The 18,673-nt window shown below is 44.9% G+C and overlaps 1 protein-coding gene across 1 annotated transcript; it reads left to right on the top strand.

The window, feature by feature from the left end:
• The first annotated feature begins 5,815 nt into the window (after positions 1-5,815).
• LOC127232432 (PRAME family member 12-like) lies at positions 5,816-8,514 on the top strand. The gene is made up of 3 exons (XM_051198575.1): positions 5,816-6,102; positions 6,586-7,097; positions 7,922-8,514. The coding sequence occupies exons 1-3, from the start codon at positions 5,816-5,818 to the stop codon at positions 8,509-8,511; spliced, it is 1,389 nt and encodes a 462-aa protein (XP_051054532.1). The 3' UTR covers positions 8,512-8,514.
• The last annotated feature ends 10,159 nt before the right edge of the window (positions 8,515-18,673 follow it).

The following is an 18,673-nucleotide window of genomic DNA, read 5'->3' as shown; positions in this document are numbered from 1 at the left end:
TGGTGATATTTTTAAACGAAAAATATAATAAAAGATAATTTGTTTAAATTAAACATTTTTGCTTTACAAAAGTGTCAAGATAAGAATATGAGACATGGAGTAACAAAATGTATTTGCAAAGGGTACATTTGATAAAAGAATGTTATCCACAGGAATCATGAAGTTCTTATCCCTCAACAGTAAAGAAGCAAAACACATTATTAATGAGTAGACCAACAACCCTAATAGAAGAGCACATGCACAAGGAACACAGAAATATGGAAGAGATTATCATCATATGATCTCAGAAACACAATTTAAAACAACAATGGAGAAGGGCCCCAAGACCTTACCCTTGGTGCAGGAGCCATTGGCAGTGGATGGCTACAGAGAGTCACTCTACTCTCAGGTCTTGGATGCTGATTGATTGTGTATGTCCCAATGGATGGAAGCACACCTATTCCATACAGGTAACACTAAGTGAATTCGAGAGGTTGTTAAATCAACAATGAAAAGTAGCACATGGAATTGTCGGAGTTGTGGTGAGGTACAGTGTTAGAGATGGAGATAGTGATGGATGGATGGATGGGCATTATCAATGTGCATTGCATAAATGTATGGAATGTTCAAAGAATTAAAGGAAAAGTGGGGGTTCCATTATACCTTGGATAGAATGCCCAGAGTCGGGAACACTAGAATTCCCAACTGCTAAGGAGGACACTTTGTACCAGGGACCAGTGAGAATACAATCTGGCACAACGACTTTGAGAGAAAATTCTGCCTGTTTACTTTTTATTTATTATTATTAATTTATTTTTTACATCCCAATCTCGGTTCCCCCTCCCAACTATCCTCCAGCTCCCCCCCTTCTTCCCACCTCCAATTTGCATCTCAGAAAGGGTAAGGACTCCCCTTCCCGAAACAGATGGAAGCAGATTCAGAAATCCACAACTAATCAATGGGCCCAGATCCTGGAGTACAATTAAAGTGAGGGAAGAGAGATAATATGAACAATGGAGTCCAGACCATAATGGGGTAATTTAGAAACTCGTGACCAGAGCCAGTGAGGTCAGGTCTGACTCAGGTCTGACAAATGGGAAACCTGCATGAGACCCAGCCCTCGGCGATTTTGCAACAATGTCTAACTGAGCAGGAAGGTGAACCACACTGAATGGAGTGGTAGGTACCATCTTCTAAGATGTACAGTTTTTCCACCTGCCACGGTCTTGTCCTGCAGCCGCGACAGCCCCAATCGGTCTTGTTCTGCCGCCGTGCCAGCCCCAAATAACACAATGATACTCTGTATTAGAGGTCTTGTCCCCACAGCTGCGCCAGCCCCAAATAACACACTGAGACTCTGTATTAGATATAATTCTGTTGGCCTGGTTACTTGTTTCTTATCGGCTAGCTCTGCCTTAATTATTAACCCATTTCTGCTGATCTATGTATTTCTCTTACCGGGGAGCCAGCATACTGCTTTCTCCCGACTCTCCATCTTGGCTCCTCCTTACTACTTCCTATTTCCTCCTTGTCTCCTAGTCCCTCCTATCTTCCTTTCCTATTGGCCAACATTGCTTTATTCATTAACCAGTATGAGAAGCATATGTACATAATGGCATCTCCCATCACCATCTGATGGACCACACGCCAGGAATGAGTTTAAGAGAAATCAAACAGCACCACATCATCTTTCTGCTTCCTGTTTGCTCTCCATGAGCAGGCCCCGCCCACTCTTTCCACCACTTCTTTCCCACAATTCCATGCCGCAGTGCATTTCAGGATCAGTGGCCACACAAACCCCTTTCCCTATTAAGTTGCTTCTGGTGAGGTTTCTGGTTTAAGGCCAAGAAAGAGCACTGGTTACTTATCTTTAGTGGTAGTAACCTTGCCTGGGGAGAGTGTGAGCCAGGCTCCCTTCCAGACACAAACCCCTTCTAGTGATCAATACTGCTAGGAGGGAAGGGAAGGGACTTGTCTCCAGAGGAGCTTGTATGACACTTGCTTACTTCGCTAGTGTACATTCTTGACATCATGAGCAGTGAGAGCTTGACATTCCCGCCAGAGGCCTGGGAGCCTGGTATGATGTGGGGGTGACTATTATGCCATGGGAGCATAGAGAAGGGCCAAGGAAAGAAATGTAGCACTTGGTCAAAGTGACTCTTTGAAAACGGCCTCACTTGGGGCCGTTGTTAACTTGTGATTCCCAGTTAACTAGTCTATTTGTAAAGTCTCTATTTCCATACACTGTGGAGGCTTTTCTCATTTTCAGGCTCACTGACCATCTGTTTAATTGTCCTACTTTTTTTTATTAGTTTAAACTGAATCTGGCTCTGATCTTTGAGTCTTTCCATCTAATGTTGATTCTTGATTTCCTATTTTTTTGAGTTGCATTGGTCGAGTATCATTTGGAAACTCTCTTCTTTTTAATGTACAAATGTAGTGCTATAAATTTTTTTAATTGGTTTAATTTGTCACTTTATCTCAATGGTAAAATGTCCCCTCTGTGTTAGTGACATCCTGTCACTGACAGATACAGTCAGACCTAACACCATAAGAGACAAAGAAATAAAACTTTTGGAATGAAAAAACAACACCCAATTCCCATCAATGAATGAGTCTCATCATGAGCCCTGATACCACCAGAAACCTATGGCAGAGACTTCTCAGGTGAGCTGATCTCACACTAATGTTTCCAACAATGTGCTTTTGTTTCTTTTCTTTGTCTCTACCATTTCTACCTATGTGTCTACCTATGGCAGTGGATTCACCTAGCCAGACACTCTCCACAGCAGACCTAAAGGCACAGGGGTTCTTATTTTTGTTTCCAGATGAGGTGATGGGGGGCTGATTTTGACTCCAAATGCAGCTTTGTCTTGCTCTTAAATACCACTTTTTTTCATTTTTAACTTGTGATTGCTTTAAATCTTGGGGTCAAGGTTTTGCTATGTTGCCCAGATTGTCCCAGAACTGTCTGAGTAGCCCAGGCTATGTAGACACCCAGCCTTAGTTAGCTCCTATTGGCTGACATTGCATGTTGTTACTCAAGCGTGTGCTAATGTTCTGTTGTGGTTGTTTATCTCATTTAAGTTATAACGAGTTTAATTCTTTTGCTGGTTTTACTTTCTTTTTGGTTATTCAAGACAGGATTTCTCTATGAAACAGTCCCAGTTCTCCTGGAACTCAATATTATGTGTACCAACCAGGCTGGCCTTGAACTCAGAAATCTGCCTGCCTCTGCCTTCCAGGTACTAGGATTAAAGATGTGTGCCAACATGCCCAGGAGTTGGTTTTACTCTTTGTTTGTTTGTTTGTTTATTGACTTATGGTTTTATCCAGGCAGGGATGCTCCGTAGCTTTGGAAGCTCTCCTGGAACTGGCTCAGTAGACCAGGTTGGCCTTGAACTCACAGAGAGCCACCTGTCTCAGCCTCCCTAGTGCTGGCATTAAAGAATCTCACCACTGGCTTTACTTTCTAAAACAAGATGCTTTACCGGCATAGTGGTTCACATTTTTAATCCCAGTACTTGGAAGGAAGAAGCAGACTGAGTTTGAAGCTGTCTTGGTCTACATAGTGAGTTTCAGGACAGCCAGGGAGGGATACAAAGAGAGCTCCTCTGTCAGACAACAGCAACAATAACAAAAATATGGACTATTGCCAAGGCTAGCATAGAAACTCCATCCATATCTAGCTGACCTCAAACAGTGACCCCTCTGTCCCTGCTTCCTAAGGGCTGGTTGGGACAGGCACTGTGGCCTCTTTATCCAGTGCTGGGGATAAAATACACCATCCTGGTGCATGCTAGTCCAGAACTCCAAAAGATGGCCTGCATTGACAGCATCTAGCTTCAAGGTTTTCTTTCTTTTATTAATTTACAGTGAAAATGAGAGGATAGTAAAGGGAAATCAGAAATTCTAGAGAGTGAGAAGATTTTAAGGGGAGAAGAAACACGTTAAAATTATTTAATCTCAATCTGTTTGTGGGGACGTCCTGGTGGGACTAGGACTTATTCCAGGTGCATGAACTGGCTTTTAGGAGCCCATTATGTGTGTGTTGGGGGGGGGTGTCTCACCCAACCTCGACCATTAAGGAAGATGCAACTCAGGGGAGATCTTCCTTTAATCAGGATCCTTGAATGAGCTTCTTCTGACCAAGGGGAAGGCCGGCACTGATTTAAATCCCCTTGCTCTGACCAACCCTAGTGAGCCACATGGACCCTGCAGATAGGCTTCTCTTATATGGAAGCAAGCAAGCTGAACAGGCTTAGCCAAATAAGGACTTGTTTATTACAGAGAGCGCTCACCATCAGGAAGGTGGCAGGAGGAAGCCAGCACCATCTTTAAGGTGTGGCACTTTGCAGCTCTCTACAGCAGGGGTAGGAGGTTACCTTGCCTAATCTGATTCAGGGGGAATAGACTTGGTTCAGACTCAACTTGGTTTCCCAGACTTTGACTGCTCAAGGGAGGCCTTATCCCCTCTGTGGAGTGGATTGGGATTAGGATGGGTGAGGAGGGGATTAGAAGAAGGGGAGAGAGGAGGAACCATAAGGATTTGGGGCAGATTGTATGGGACAGGTATTCTGACACTTGGGATTCACAGAATACTGCCAGGATAGGAAGGTATCCTGGAGCTTGGCAAGCCAAGGAATACCTCAGTCACAGTAAGCATAGCAGTTTACAGCCCTGCTTCAGGGAAAGGATTCCCCCGTGTATCAGCTCTGCTCTGGCAAGAGAGGGTTTCCCTGGTCTATCAGTTCTGCTCGGGTCCCACGGCTTCCCAGTGGACTCCCCTGGAGACTGGAGAGCTAGCTGAGTGTAGCAACTCCATTCTGCCAGGGGAAGATTTCCCCAGCGAAAGTGTGGCAGCCCTGCTCCTCTCCACTCATTCAAGAGATTTATTGGGAGGGAAGAATCCAGGAGAGTGGCCTCTGCCAGGATGGAAGGAGGCAGCTGGACAGCCACAAGCTGTAGAGGAATTCTTAGGGGGCAGGGTTTTCCCAGGCAGATTTCCGGGATGGGAATTGGTCAGATTTCTATATCCTGGACTTTAAGATAGCTAGATCTACTGTTCAGGGATTGGTTGGTTTTCTGCACAGGTTTAGGGTCAGATTTGGCTCTGGTTTCAGGGCTAAAGTATGTTTCTTTCACTGGTCCTTTTCAGCCTTTTGGTTCTAACTTTAGGACCAGGGTGTGTTTCTTTCACTGGCTCTGACTCAAGGGACAAAGTGTGTTTCTTTGGCATTGGTTTCAGGATCAGGGTGCATTTCTTTGGTTCTGGCTGCAGGAACAAAGTATGTTTCTTTGGCTGACCCCTTTTCCCTGCAGAAACTGGGATTGGAAATTAAAATGAAAAAAAAAATTTAAAAAGTTACTCAGTTTTCCTTTGTTGCTGTTGACAGAAAAGCTATTGAATTGGATTAAGTTTGGTGTTTGTTTAATATGAAGTTTTGGGTAGCCTGGAACTTAAGACTAAAATTACAGAAATCCTCCTGACTCTGCCTCCTGAACAGGAGTGTCTGTGTGGATTGTTTTTTTGTGTGTGTGTGTGTGTGTGTGTGTGTGTGCGTGCGTGCGTGCGTGCGTGTGTGTGTGTGTGTGTGTGTGTGTGTGTGTGTGATCTGTGTTCAGGTCTTCTCCAGTACCCCAGCTGGCCTGGAACTATTGTCTACTAACTCTTCATACACCACACTCTGGTATGAGAAGCCAGAGGCACCATGTCTGATAGGATTTTTTTTCTTGTGATCTTTAAGAGATAGATACTTCCTGGATATTGATTTGTGTTTATAAGAATTGACATTTCCTTGGATGTCTTTCTTGGAAGTTTCCAGGACCCAACAAGATGAGCATCCGGACCCCACCCACACTGGAGAAGCTGGCAAGGAATGTGCTGCTGAGAGATGAGGCCTTGGCCATCTCTGCTCTGGAAGACCTGCCCAAGATGCTCTTCCTACCACTGTTCCAGGAGGCCTTCATTTGCAGACTCCCTAACATTGTGAGGGTAATGGTGGCAGCCTGGCCTTTACCCTACATCCCTGTGGGGACCTTGATGACCTCCGGCAACCTGGAGTTTTCTCAGGCTGTGGTGGAAGGACTGAGGGACCTGCTGAGACAGCAGGATCACTCCATGTAAGTACGACCTGTGTAGGGTAACATGGAGGAACCTGGGGTACAGAGAAGACAAATTCAGAGTTGAGATAATGGGGTCAGAGGGAAATCAGAGGCCTTGGTAGCATCAGCCTGGAAGACTGCAGAAGCCTTGCCTGCTGGTGAGCTCTGATGGGGAAGGACAGTTGCGTGTGGGGGGAGGAATAGAGAAGATGTGGGCACAGGGGGAGGAGCCTGTCCCTGTCTCTCCCACAGGCACTAGTAGTACCAGGTCAAGAGTAACTGATTGCAGGGAAGCAAGGCAGAGGGCTAGTGATGCAGCTCAGAGAGAGCCATTGCCAGGGACCATGAGGTTGTTGGACACTCAGTGCTGGGAAAAAACAAACAAGCTTTGCAGAAATCCTCATGGGAGAAAGGCAGAGCTGACATGAGAGGTGTGTGGAAAGGACCTGAATGTCTGTGGGGTCTCCTCTCTCAGTGACCCTTCACCTGTCTAACTCACAGGAGGGGGAATCTTCGAATACTGGATTTTCGGAGGGTGCACCGTGACATCTGGACCATAGAGGCTGGGACAGAAGATGGGGACTGCTCAGCTGAGACTGTGAGTGAGAAGCAAGCAGTGAAGCCCCCTCCCAGATACGAGCAGAGGCAGCATCTGAAGGTGATAACTGACCTCTACTCCAGGTTCACACAGGAGGAAGAAGAAACAGATTTCTTGCCTGGGGCTCAGCATAGAAAAGACTCCCTACAGCTGTGCTGTGTGAACATGAAGATTGTGTTATTGTCTGATGATCATGTCAGTATGTTCCGGAAAATTATCGGGCTGTGGAATATTGAGGTGTTAGAATTCACCATAGATTGGAGTTGGAGTTCTCTGTTACGATTTTATCCCTACTTCGCGCATATGAGAAATCTTCACACACTTTCTCTGGTCTGGATCAACAAGAACACATTTGAGCATGCCTATACATCAGACTACAAGTGGTTTGTTCGCACTTTCATATCTGAGCTCTCCGGTATCAGCAGCCTCCAGCATCTCTATATGGATGGGATCTGTTTTCTCAGTGACAACATGAAACACTTGCTCAGGTAAGGATGGATAGAGAGCTGTTTCTGTTACCAGAGCAAAACTTTGAATTTTATGTTAAAGAGTTATGGGCCTGGTATCTTCCAGTCCTTGGAGAATGAATTGTGAAGGAGCCATTAGGATATCTAAGCATGGTCTTGTTTCTGTGTAAGCTGAACCCATGTGTTCCATGACCACACATGAAGCAGAGACCTCAATTGGGGTAGACAATGTGTGCATAGTGCGTCACAAATGACTTGGATTGCTCAGATTTAGTGAGAATACTGTACACGTTCTCCCTTAGATCCTGGCTAAGCTAACAGGAAGGGAACAGAGAAAGGAGGGAACCCAAAGAGTGGAGGATCAGAAAGCCCGCATAGCTCCCAGGGGGTCTGTGCTCAATTTGTGTGAACAGCCACCAAGATTTCCCATGCAGGAATTGCTTGGAACAATAGGGGCTGAGAGGATGGGAAATGGCCCATAGGGGTTTGAGGGTCAATATGGGGTGGAGACTGGGAATCCCCACAGAGGAGGTGACAGGGAGCAGAGGGCAGTGACAACTGCCTGAAGTACTGTCAGGTCGTCCATGGGTGGATCCTTCCCTTATGTGCACTAGGGTATAACAGCTGCACAGGAATTCTGTGTCAGTGAGGAGAAGGTGCTACAGAGCTGTGCACTGAGCCATCCCACAGTGGTCCAACTGACACTGGGACACATGTCCCCTTCTACTGTTGTGTAATCCCACCACACACCCTCTCCAGCATCATCTGTCAGAACTAACCCTTTGGTCTCTGCCTAGGAACCTGAAGAATCGCCTGGAAACCTTCTCTGTCACTCACTGCCAGCTGTTTCGGTCAGACTTGTATCATTTGTCCCAGTGTCGGCGTCTCTGTCAACTAAAACATCTGGACATGAGTGGAGTCCTACTGTCCAATTTCTGTCTGATGCCTCTCAGGGTTCTCCTGCAGAAAGTGGCAGACTCCCTTGAGACTCTGGAATTGGAGGGGTGTGGGATAAAGGACTCTCAGCTCAGTGTCCTCCTCCCTGCCCTCAGCCAATTCCCCAAGCTCACAAAGGTCAATTTCTATACCAATGACTTCTACATGAATGTCTTGAGTGGCCTTCTCCACCACACAGCCAACTTGAGCAACATGGCCATGGAGCAGTACCCTGCCCCTCAGGAGTGCTATGAGCTGGGTCTGGTCTCCATAGAGAGATTTGAACAATTTTGCCCTGTGCTCATGGATACCCTCAAGGCCATAAGGCAGCCCAAGAGCATCTCCTTTGCTACAGATGTCTGCAGTAGATGTTCTAAGCGCTGTGTGTATGAGCAGGAGACCAGGCTTTGTTCTTGCTTGCAGTAAATAGGGGAGTGCTACTTTTGGTCCTTCTTTTTCAGGGTGGTTACATAGAGGGCTTTGTGTAGGGGTCTTAAAGTGAGCAGTACAGACACACCTCTGAAGGAGGTTGGGATTGTAGGGGTTTTAATCTAGGATACTCAGTGTATTAGGGGACTCTGTGTGCAGATCAAAGATGACAGTAGGAAAAGGCAATGCAGAGAGAATGGGACGTGTTTCAACCCGAGCTATGCTCTTTGCTTTGCCACTTAAAGAATATTTGACTGTAACCTGCCAGCCTTGATCTCGTATAAAACTTACTTTTCGTTGCTTTAGTTATGTTTATGTGATGAGGAGGTGCATGTCCCCTAGTGCAAGTACCAGAGGCATAGGATTCCTAAATTAGTTGCCTGACTTGTTTGCTGGAAGCCAAACTAGGCTGCTCTGGAAGAGAAGCAAGGGCTCTACAGTCCTGAGGCATCTCTGTCTCCAGCTCCTGGCCTTGAACTCTTAATCCTCTTGTTCTGCCTCCACCTCCTAATTGCTGAGATCAAGGCTATCACCACCACATCCAGCCTCCATTCTTCGTGGATCCTACTATATAAGTATGGTCAGTACTATATAAGTCTCCTGTACTGTTCAAAATTCCTCTACTCTTTGAAGCCCTTCTTTTACCAGATATAACTATATTTCCACTATTCAATTGTAATTCCCCATCTTTATCTTTTTTTCATCTAGCCCTTAATTTTTCTCATATTTGTGGATCTAATCTGATAGCTGGAAAGTAATTTTGGATGACACTCTTTTATTTCATTTTTGTGTTTATTAAAATGTAGATCCTTTGCTTCAATACAAGTAACTCTTTTTGGCTGATGTCCATACAAGAATTAATTGTAAGGGTTTTATCAAGTACACTCTGGAAAGAGAAAGAAAAACATGAAAAAATGTGATTGCTGTGACAGTACCATTTGGGACATAATAGGGTCTATCATAATTCACTTAAAATCATACTCAAGCTGAGTATAATAAGTTGCACACTGATCAGAATACATTATCATGTGCAAATAATTTTATATTTTACCTACAGTCACTACTCACAGACCAACACAGGGTTCCTCTGGTTTTAGAGGCTGTCCTGGAACTAGCTCTTGTAGACTAGGCAGGTCTTGACCTCACAGGATCTGCCTACCTCTGCATCCTGTGGGTGACATCAATGCCCAGCAGATCAACACAGTCTTGGGAAGGAGAATACAATACTGAGGATTCCACCTTGTGGCATCCAGAAATAAGAAAGTCAAATAGCCATCTCTATATCTTGGCAAGACTTCCCATGGAGGGATCAGAACTCAAACCCAGCCACATAACTTTCTACATACAATTTGTCCTGCCTGTAAGATGTGCTGGAGTATAGGAGAGACACAGAGCTTGTGGGAGTGGCCAACCAATGGCTGGTCCAGCTAGAGACCCTGGTTGTAAGAGTGAGCCCACCCTTAATACTGCCAGGTGGGTCAGGACCAAGAGGCTGGACAGCCCAGAGACTTAGCTTCTGCAGAGACTGGAGGACTCTGTAAGCAGGTGTTTCATGTCTGGCTCTCACATGGACTCTAAGTCTTCATATGTATCAGAGTTTATAATGTCTGAGTAACATGCAGAAGGGCTAGAGATGAATGAAGTTCTACATAGAGGGGATCGCATCCTCCTGTCTCTCTGGTTCATCTCCTCTAGTTACAGTCTCTATATGGGGCCCACAGTCTTGTGCATTGTAGACAAATGTTCTACCAATGAACTCTCTCCTGAGCCAAGGGGGTGTGTCCTTAGCTGGACTTATGACCAAAGCAGGACAGCATAAAATATTTGGGATTTGATAGGGAAGGTTTGAACTATTCTTGTTCAGACACTTAGAAATTAAAGATGTCAAGCCAGTTGTGTGGGAATAGGCCCTTAATCCCAGCACTTGAGAGGCAAGGTCAGGAGGATCTCTGGGTGCTCAAGGCCATCCTGATCTACATCTTGAGTTCCAGGACAGTCAGAGCCATGTAAGGTCATGTCCTCACTTCAGAGGCTTAGGAAAAAGGATTGAGAGTGTGAAATCAGCCTGGACTATGCAGTGAAACTGTATCGGGAATACGATGACCTACCTTTCTTTCTTTCTTCCTTTCAATTTGTTTTTTTTGAAATAGGGTTTATCTGTGCAGCATTGGTTATCCTGGAACTCACTCTGCAGGCCAGGCTGGCCTTGAACTCAGAGATCTGCCTGCCTCTGCGGTCCAAGTTCTGGGATTAAAGGCCTGTGCCAACAGCTGAGCTATAATGGCTAATCTAGTTGCCAAGACCTCTCTGTATCTGGAATGAACTAAAACACATGGGAGGACTTTTTTTTTTTTAAATACAGTCATCAGGAGTGGGAAGAGGAGGAAAACCACAGGATAATATCTCTTTACATTGTCCATAATTTCCAAATGAAAATAAGATCTAGGACGTAATTATGCCTTACACGGTACAGCTATCTCATGTACAAAAGCATTATATATTTAACCAGGACATAATACCATTTAAACTGATATAATTTCCCTTGTATAGCCACAAATGCATTTCACTAAAAGACAGCCAAAAATGAATTATAAATAAAAGAGCCATATGACCAGCCCAGTACCTATGGCAATGAAGAGAAGCCAGGGTGCTACCCGGTGGCAGAATCCAGAAAGGAAAAAAAACAAAAACAAAAAACAAACAAACAAAAACCCAGCAGACACCAGAGAGCAAAAGTAGCATGTACTAGAGAGTGCCACCTTGTGGCGGAATCCTACTCAGAGTCAGCTCAGCTTTTGGGGAAAGAAGACAAAACAAAAACACCAGTGACAAAATCAAGAATCTAAGCAACCACAACTCCCTCTGTCAAACTTGTCTGCCATGCATTTGATCATTCATACAGTTGGCCAGGCATTCATTCAAGCAAAATCCAAACCAGAATGCAGGGGGCCCTTGTGCAGGTAGACAGGAAGAGATTCTTGGGAGAAATTTTCTTCTCACACCAGGAGGAGGGATACCAAAAGGACCGTATCTCCCTAACCTGGAGGAAGGCTAGAGCCCCTAACCTGAAGGGGACCCACCAGTGCCTATTGATGTAATCTGAAGGCTGTCTTCCTCAGCCAGAATCATACCTGGATTCAGTGTACAGGCTCACATCTAAGTCTCATTAGGACTTTGTTTCCATGTTTAGGACCCCCCTGCACCAACGAGAGGATCAGGAGTCGTGGAACGTTTGTCTGGAGGAGCCCCCCCCCCTGCCACTACTTCCTGGCCTCTGGCCTGGCAGCAAGGCTGAGTCATGGCAAGCGTGGAGACCTCAGTGGGACCTCCAATGCCATGATGCACTGGAGATAGTTACTGACAACCAGACTGATTAAACCCATGAAAACTTTGAGGTCCATTTTATTGACGGCCAGACCAAGAGTGGCTTGAGTATTTGAAGAGCCTCATGGTGCCCTAGTTCATAGACAAAGCATTTGTAAAGGCAAAACCACAAAGGTACACCAAAGAATTGATGGTCAGAGTAACCTTAAATACCCATTCCTGGCAGGGCTAAGTACTTATATTAGCCATAGCGTGTCGATTGTTTTGGTTAATGCATTGGGAGGATGGTCAAGACCATGGAAATATCTTATGTGTTGCCAAGGCAAGTGGTAGTGTTGTGTGGAATGGTATAGAGGGCCAAAACCCATTAAAACAAACACAAACTGGAGTCAGAACAGGACAGCACTACCTTAGTCATTTCACTCTGACCAGAACCTGGGCCTTCTCTGTCATTTCACAGTGTCCAAAGGAGAGTCTTTACTATTTAGAACCTACTAGGCAGGGGTCCACCAATCACATAGACTGGGATGATTGTGGACACATCATTTGCACCATCGAAGACATTGGTCAGTACCAAAGGGGATAATTCTCACCTCCTCAGTAGCCTTCAGTGTATCATAATACTAGGGAGTTCTCCCACCAAAGGAATACATTAATTGTTATAGCCCCTTCCCTCTGAAGGACAGGGTTCAACTGCAGGATTAAATATCTCACCCTGGCAGTGTGGAGTAGCTGGACCACAAGACAGATTTGTAGGTTTGGTTCCCATGGGAATTGAATATAGTGAACTGAGATCAGCATCTCAGGACAGGTAGGGATGACAATGAGTTGAATATGCCCTTAGTGACAGTTTTCCTAGACCAGGGTCTTCGGTGGTGGTCCAACATTGGCTGGCAGAATTGGGCGGGGTGCAGGACTTTAGTCTGTCAGTCTCACCCATCTCAAATCCTGGAGTTTTAGCTGACTGGTGCATGGGAACTCATGTAGATGGCTCCACTGTGTTCCTAGGGGTTAATTGAGTCACTGACAGGGTGGGGTTATTCAGGTACCTAACAAGAAAACAAGCTTAAAGTTCTTTGAATAGATGGTGTGTGTCAGAGTATGGCTGGGGATGAGGTTAAGAGTGTACAGTGTTGTCCAGCATCCTTGCAATCATGTCATGATAACTTTTCCTTGTTTATCCCCATGATCTCACGTCAGTTTTACATAATAGCATCACAATATGTAGCATCACAACTTTAAAAATTCCCCAGTCTTTACAATTCAAACAATTTCAAAGTTCCATTTAAAAATTTTTATTTTATTTTATTTATCTATTTATTTATTTGTTTGTTTTACAACTTTTGGCCCATCACTGAGAAGGTAAGATGAAATAGAGATTCCAGAATAAAAGTGCTGAGGGACTCTGGCTCTAAATCAAGAGAAAGTTTCTTGATCATGGAGCTGGGTTGACAACCAATTGTCCTCTGTTGTCTTTATCTCCAGAGAGGTAAAATAAGTTGGCTGTATGTGTTATACCCTGTTTAATGGGGTACACAGATCTAATTAATATGTACGTAAGCACAGTATCAAGTGAGGTGTACCTAAACTTAAAGTTGATATAGAATGGGTAATGTCTATGCAAAATAGACACCCAATTCCTTGTGATTATGTATCCACAAGTGACTTTTTATAAAAAGTTTATTTATTTATTCTGAGTATTTTCTCATCATCTATCTTGATACCATTCATTCATTCCATGCATTCCTTTCCATCTGCCCATTGCCCCTGCATCCACATATCACCCCACCCACCCCAAGAATAAAATGAAATTCAAGAGAAAAAAAAGGAAAACAAAGAGAGAAAAAAATATGGAAGGATTTAAAAATGTCCTCATGGAATTTGCAGTAAAACAAGTTGTATACCCCTTTGTCCATACATCTCTACTTGCAAGAGTTCATAGCAGAGTCATTGGTCCAGTTCAAGATCCTGATCTTCATTGCAAGTTCAATGCTGGGCCCCCACCAGGACTCTCTCTGGAATCCCCCCTGTTGTAGAGATACTGCAGCTTTCCATCTGAGGGTCAGGTCCCTTCACTTGCTCCAGCAGATCTCAGATGGAGTGGATATTGGGCCAAGTTATAACCCTAGGTTTGGGTCTGGGCAGCTGAAGGTTGGTCCCCTAGATGGGAGGTGGGAACAGCGCTCCATGGTCACAGTCTCAGGGCTGGAACAGCTACACCTGTGCTAACAACATTGGCTCTATAGTGTGCTCTCCAGAGTGTTGCAGCTGGTGTGGGTCAGGGATAGCTGTCACACTCTAATCTCCATAGGCTCAGCACTGGCCCCTGCCTGAGGGCTTGATGGGTGGGTATAGGGGCAACTCTCCTCTCCCCTTGCCACTTCAAGATACATGGGTAATGTGGACAGATCTCCTATGCTCACAGTGGGTGGTGGTTCACCCACACCTCGGCTATCAGGGTTGGCTCAATTGTGCTGCTCTGGTCAGGTGCAGGACCTCCTCTCCAGATCATTGCAGCAGGTGTCAGGGGTGGTCGTGGGGGCGGGGGTGGGGTGGGGTCATGGATGGTTGTTCTCCCACTCTTCTGACCACAGGGCCATCTCTCCCTCCTGACTCACATGTTGAAGGCGGGATGGGGGGGTGTCACTTTTTCCCTCTGCCATGCTGCCACAAGAAAGATGGCTAATGTGGAAAGCTCTCCCATGGCCACAGTTTCTGTGCTTGCTCTCCCACACTGTGCTTACAGGGTTGGATATATTGCACCACTCTGTTGAGGTGAAGATCCTGCTCTCCAGAGTGTTGAAGCTGGTGGCATCAAGAGTTGCTTTCCAACTCTTATGCCTGAAGGGACCAGACCCTCACTCAGCCCCCTGTGATAGCAACTATGACAGGCCACAGAAAAGACAAGTAGGACTCTGACTCACACAAAGAAACTCCAGGTCCCCTGGCCTCGTGGAGCCTAGGGCCAAAACTGAACACAAGAAACTCCACACCCGCCCAGCCTCCTAGATACTTGGTTCCTAGGGACTGTTTGCCTACAAAAGAAAGTCCAAGTGAGATCAAAAACTCCCCCGTGGTTCCAGTATACAATTCTAAAAACTATTGCTATGTTCAATGCTAAATGTTCAATGCTAAAATCTATGGCCATGTTCAAATAACAAGACCGAGCCATAGAAACCACAGAATTTTCCCTTTCAGTACTGGCCAATGAGAGTAATTGGTACACAGGCATTTCTTGCAAAATATGACTTTGAAAAATTCCACTAATTGTTCCCAAATGTCAACCAATCAGAAACTAACCTGTATCTACTTATGCAATCCTATGATTTTGTCTTTTAAATTCTAGCAATAAACAAGGGACTTCATTCCCTCTGGAGGCTGCTAAGTCAGCTTGCTAGACAGGGTTCCTATCATAGTTGGATGAACAATAAACCTTGCTTTTGCAGTTTGGTGGGTATGTCTGCATGGTGGTCTTCTTGGGGATCTTTGAGACTTAGGCAAAAAATGGCCACAAGGCCAGCTTTCCCATCTAACTCAGGCATTGACGGGCATCAGGGTGGGGTGCGGGGAAGGGCAACTCTCCTCTGCCCATGTCATGACAAAACATATGGGCATTGGAGACGACTGTCTCATGCTCACAATTTTGGACCTGGCTTTGTTTCACAAGTACTTTATACACTGACAAACTTGTGTTGATATTGTTTGTAACCCTAACTAATAAAGCTTACCTGAAAGCAGAATGCAGAAGTAAATCACTAGTAAACAATACACCTAGTTAAGAGCTAACCTACTAGTTAGCCACACACCTAAGCCACTACATAGACATAGAAGAGAATGGAAGCCACACTATTAAACCCAATACACAGGAGACAAGGCAGACAGATCTTTGTGAGTTCAAGGCCAACCTGGGCTACATGAGAGAGCATCAGTCGACTCTGATCCCAGCATGTGGAATGGCATCCCTTTAACCCCAGCACTACAGGGGATGATAAGGCAGGAGTCCAGGCTCTCAGTCAGTATTTAGTCTGCAGGCATGCTGAGGACAGGATTGTCCCCTCCATGGCAGAGGTGAGAAATCTCTAGTGGTTGGTTGCTTTGCTTTTCTAATATTCAGCTTGAACCCCAATATCTGTCTCTCTGTCTTACTATTCTTGCTGCACAAACTCCTGATGTCCTTTGACTCGATCCATGGTGCAGGAGCCCAAACCCTGGAACCCAGAGCAAATTGGGGTGTTGCTCAGTAACTGACTCAACCCACACACCTGAAAACTCTGTGTCTTCACAGTGTGATGCTGGGGACTGATGTCAGCAGCACACACAAGTCACACGAGTGCCTTGCTCCAAACAACATCTCCATTTCAATTAGCAGGCTTGTTTGTACTACTTCCTTGTGAAATTGTGTGTGTGTGTGAGAGAGAGAGAGAGAGACAGACAGACAGACAGACAGACAGAGACAGAGAGAGGGGAGAGAGAGAGAGATAGTGTGGTGAATTGTGAGGATTTTTGCTTGTGAAAGTAGGGCCCACACAGGTCAGAACTTCTCTTATCACTTGAAGCCGCCTTGAGGAGCATCTGAGAACTGCCTAAACCCAAACTTGGGTTCACTTAAAAAGCTGTATGGGGCCAGGCAGTGGTGGCCCATTCCTTTAATCCCAGCACTCTGTAAATAGAGGGAGGCAGATCTTAAGTTAGAGGACAGCCTGGTCTATGAGACCTAGTACCAGGACAGCTTCCAAAGCCACAGAGAAACCCTGTCTGGAAAACAAAAATAAAGAAGGATGATGATAAGGAGGGGGAGGAAGAAGAAAAAGAAGGTGTAATGGCTCTTAAACTATGAGCCTTCTCTCTATCTCTCTCAAACTATGGGATTTTTTTTTCTAAGACTATGTTGTATTACTCGGCACCCTAGACTGGCCCAGATGTCCATAATTGGTTCACCTTGGCTGACAACTTCATCCGCCTCACTCAGAGTTTGAAATGCTGACATTATTGGCATCAATATATTCATTTTTACTTCTGTCCAGAAAGCATTGGTTGAGGAGTCCTTAAATTTAGATGCTTTATGGAATTCACATCATCAGTACTAACATTTAAGAAAAGAACTCTTGTTATATGTGCTCAGTAAACATTCTCATGAAGAATAAACCTGGGCAATAATGTATTACTCTAGTGATATTTTATTACACGGAAGAATGGGCTATAATGACTAGGCCTAGGGGAATATTTTTTTTCTTAAAGCAAATCAACAGAGACAACAACTGAAGACTTAAAATACAATAAAATACAAGTCTTTTTTAAAGTAAATGTTTCATACCAGTAGAGGGACTTAATGTTTATTAAGCACCTTTATGTACATAAGGCTACTTCATAGACTTCAAGAGTCCACAGGAATACGAGCCTATAGATTTGAAGCTTGCATGATAGACATGGTGAATTATGGTGGTAATCTCAGTGAGGCAAGAAGAAAATCAAGATTTCAATGCCAGTGTGCAGTACATGAGGCTATCAAATTAAAAGAAAAGAAAAGTTTGAATGTGGAAGAAAAATTAGTGTCACAAGCCCTGTTCACTTTGCACTGTGTTGTCTTCCTTCCTGCAGCCTCTCTGGTGGTCCACCGTGCTTGTGGCCTGAGATCACTGGATGTTAATCCTCTGTGGTCCCTAGAAATATCCTTCAGCGGAAGTGCCAATTCTGACCACTGTAGGTTAGCACTTTTTGTGCAAATAATTGAACGGCCACACAAAATGACTGTGAGGAATGCACAGGCATAGCCCAAGAATGACAGAAGAGTCACAAAAGATTTTGCTACCAATGAGAACTGGACCTCTGCTTCATTCATTAGACACCGGTGTTTTTCATTCCTGAGTCATTGGACCACCCTGAGCCTGAGCCTGGTGTGAGGTTAACAACTGAGAAAGACCCCAGACGGAGAGCATCCAGGTTTACAGGTACAGGACAAAGTCCCTGGTTAGCCCACACTGACATAAACACCTAGAAATGCAAAATTGTGCTTCTGAATCCAAGAGACTCTACTTGCTCCCTTGATCCCATGGTCCTCCAAGTCATCCTCAGCCTGCAAGATCCACCTTCTGGCACCTCATTTAGTCTCCAGCAATCTCAGCAGTGTGTGCAGCCCTGAGCTCTGCCACCCCAGATGTCCCCAACTTTCCATATCTTCAAATATGGAAGTCATGTTCCCTTATTTACTGCCAGTAAGAAGAAAATCTGGGCACCAGGTCATAGAGAAAAGGCACCACATTAATGGCAGACATTGTAGCAGTGAAGAGCCTCTTGGGATGCCTATGGCCTGGGGTGTATTCATGAGAGCAGAACACATATTTATCCGCAGACAAAACCCCGGCAATGACACAGGCTCCAGAGGGGCATCATGCTCCATCATGCTCCAGTTGGCTGTGTAGTGCAAAAGGTCTTTCAGAATGGGCAAGAGAAGTCATTGTCCCATACACTGACTTTGGTGTACTTTGGAGCCTTAGTGGCCAACTGGGTACTGACTAAGGGACTGTGAGGCAGCAGAGGAAATGAAAATATCAGTGCATTCATGTGCAACTGCTAAGACAACAGGAAAAATAAGAGAGATGCACACAACACAAGATTCTCTTACATGGACATAAAATATACTGCTCTCTAAAAACATTAGGGAAAATCTAAAATGTACATAAATGAGAAAGGGCAAATATATTGGTCAGTGGGAGAGTGGTCACCTCACACGTGGAAGGTTGGAGGTTAACTCTCAAGGATGACACAAACACAGAAAGGAAAAGTCAATCAAACGATGCACATTTCCCAGCTTGCTTGCTTGCTTGCTTGCTTGCTC

The sequence above is a fragment of the Phodopus roborovskii genome, unplaced genomic scaffold, assembly GCF_943737965.1.
Source record: "Phodopus roborovskii unplaced genomic scaffold, PHOROB, whole genome shotgun sequence".
Taxonomy (NCBI): Eukaryota; Metazoa; Chordata; class Mammalia; order Rodentia; family Cricetidae; genus Phodopus; species Phodopus roborovskii.
This window is presented reverse-complemented; position numbering and strand designations above follow the sequence as displayed.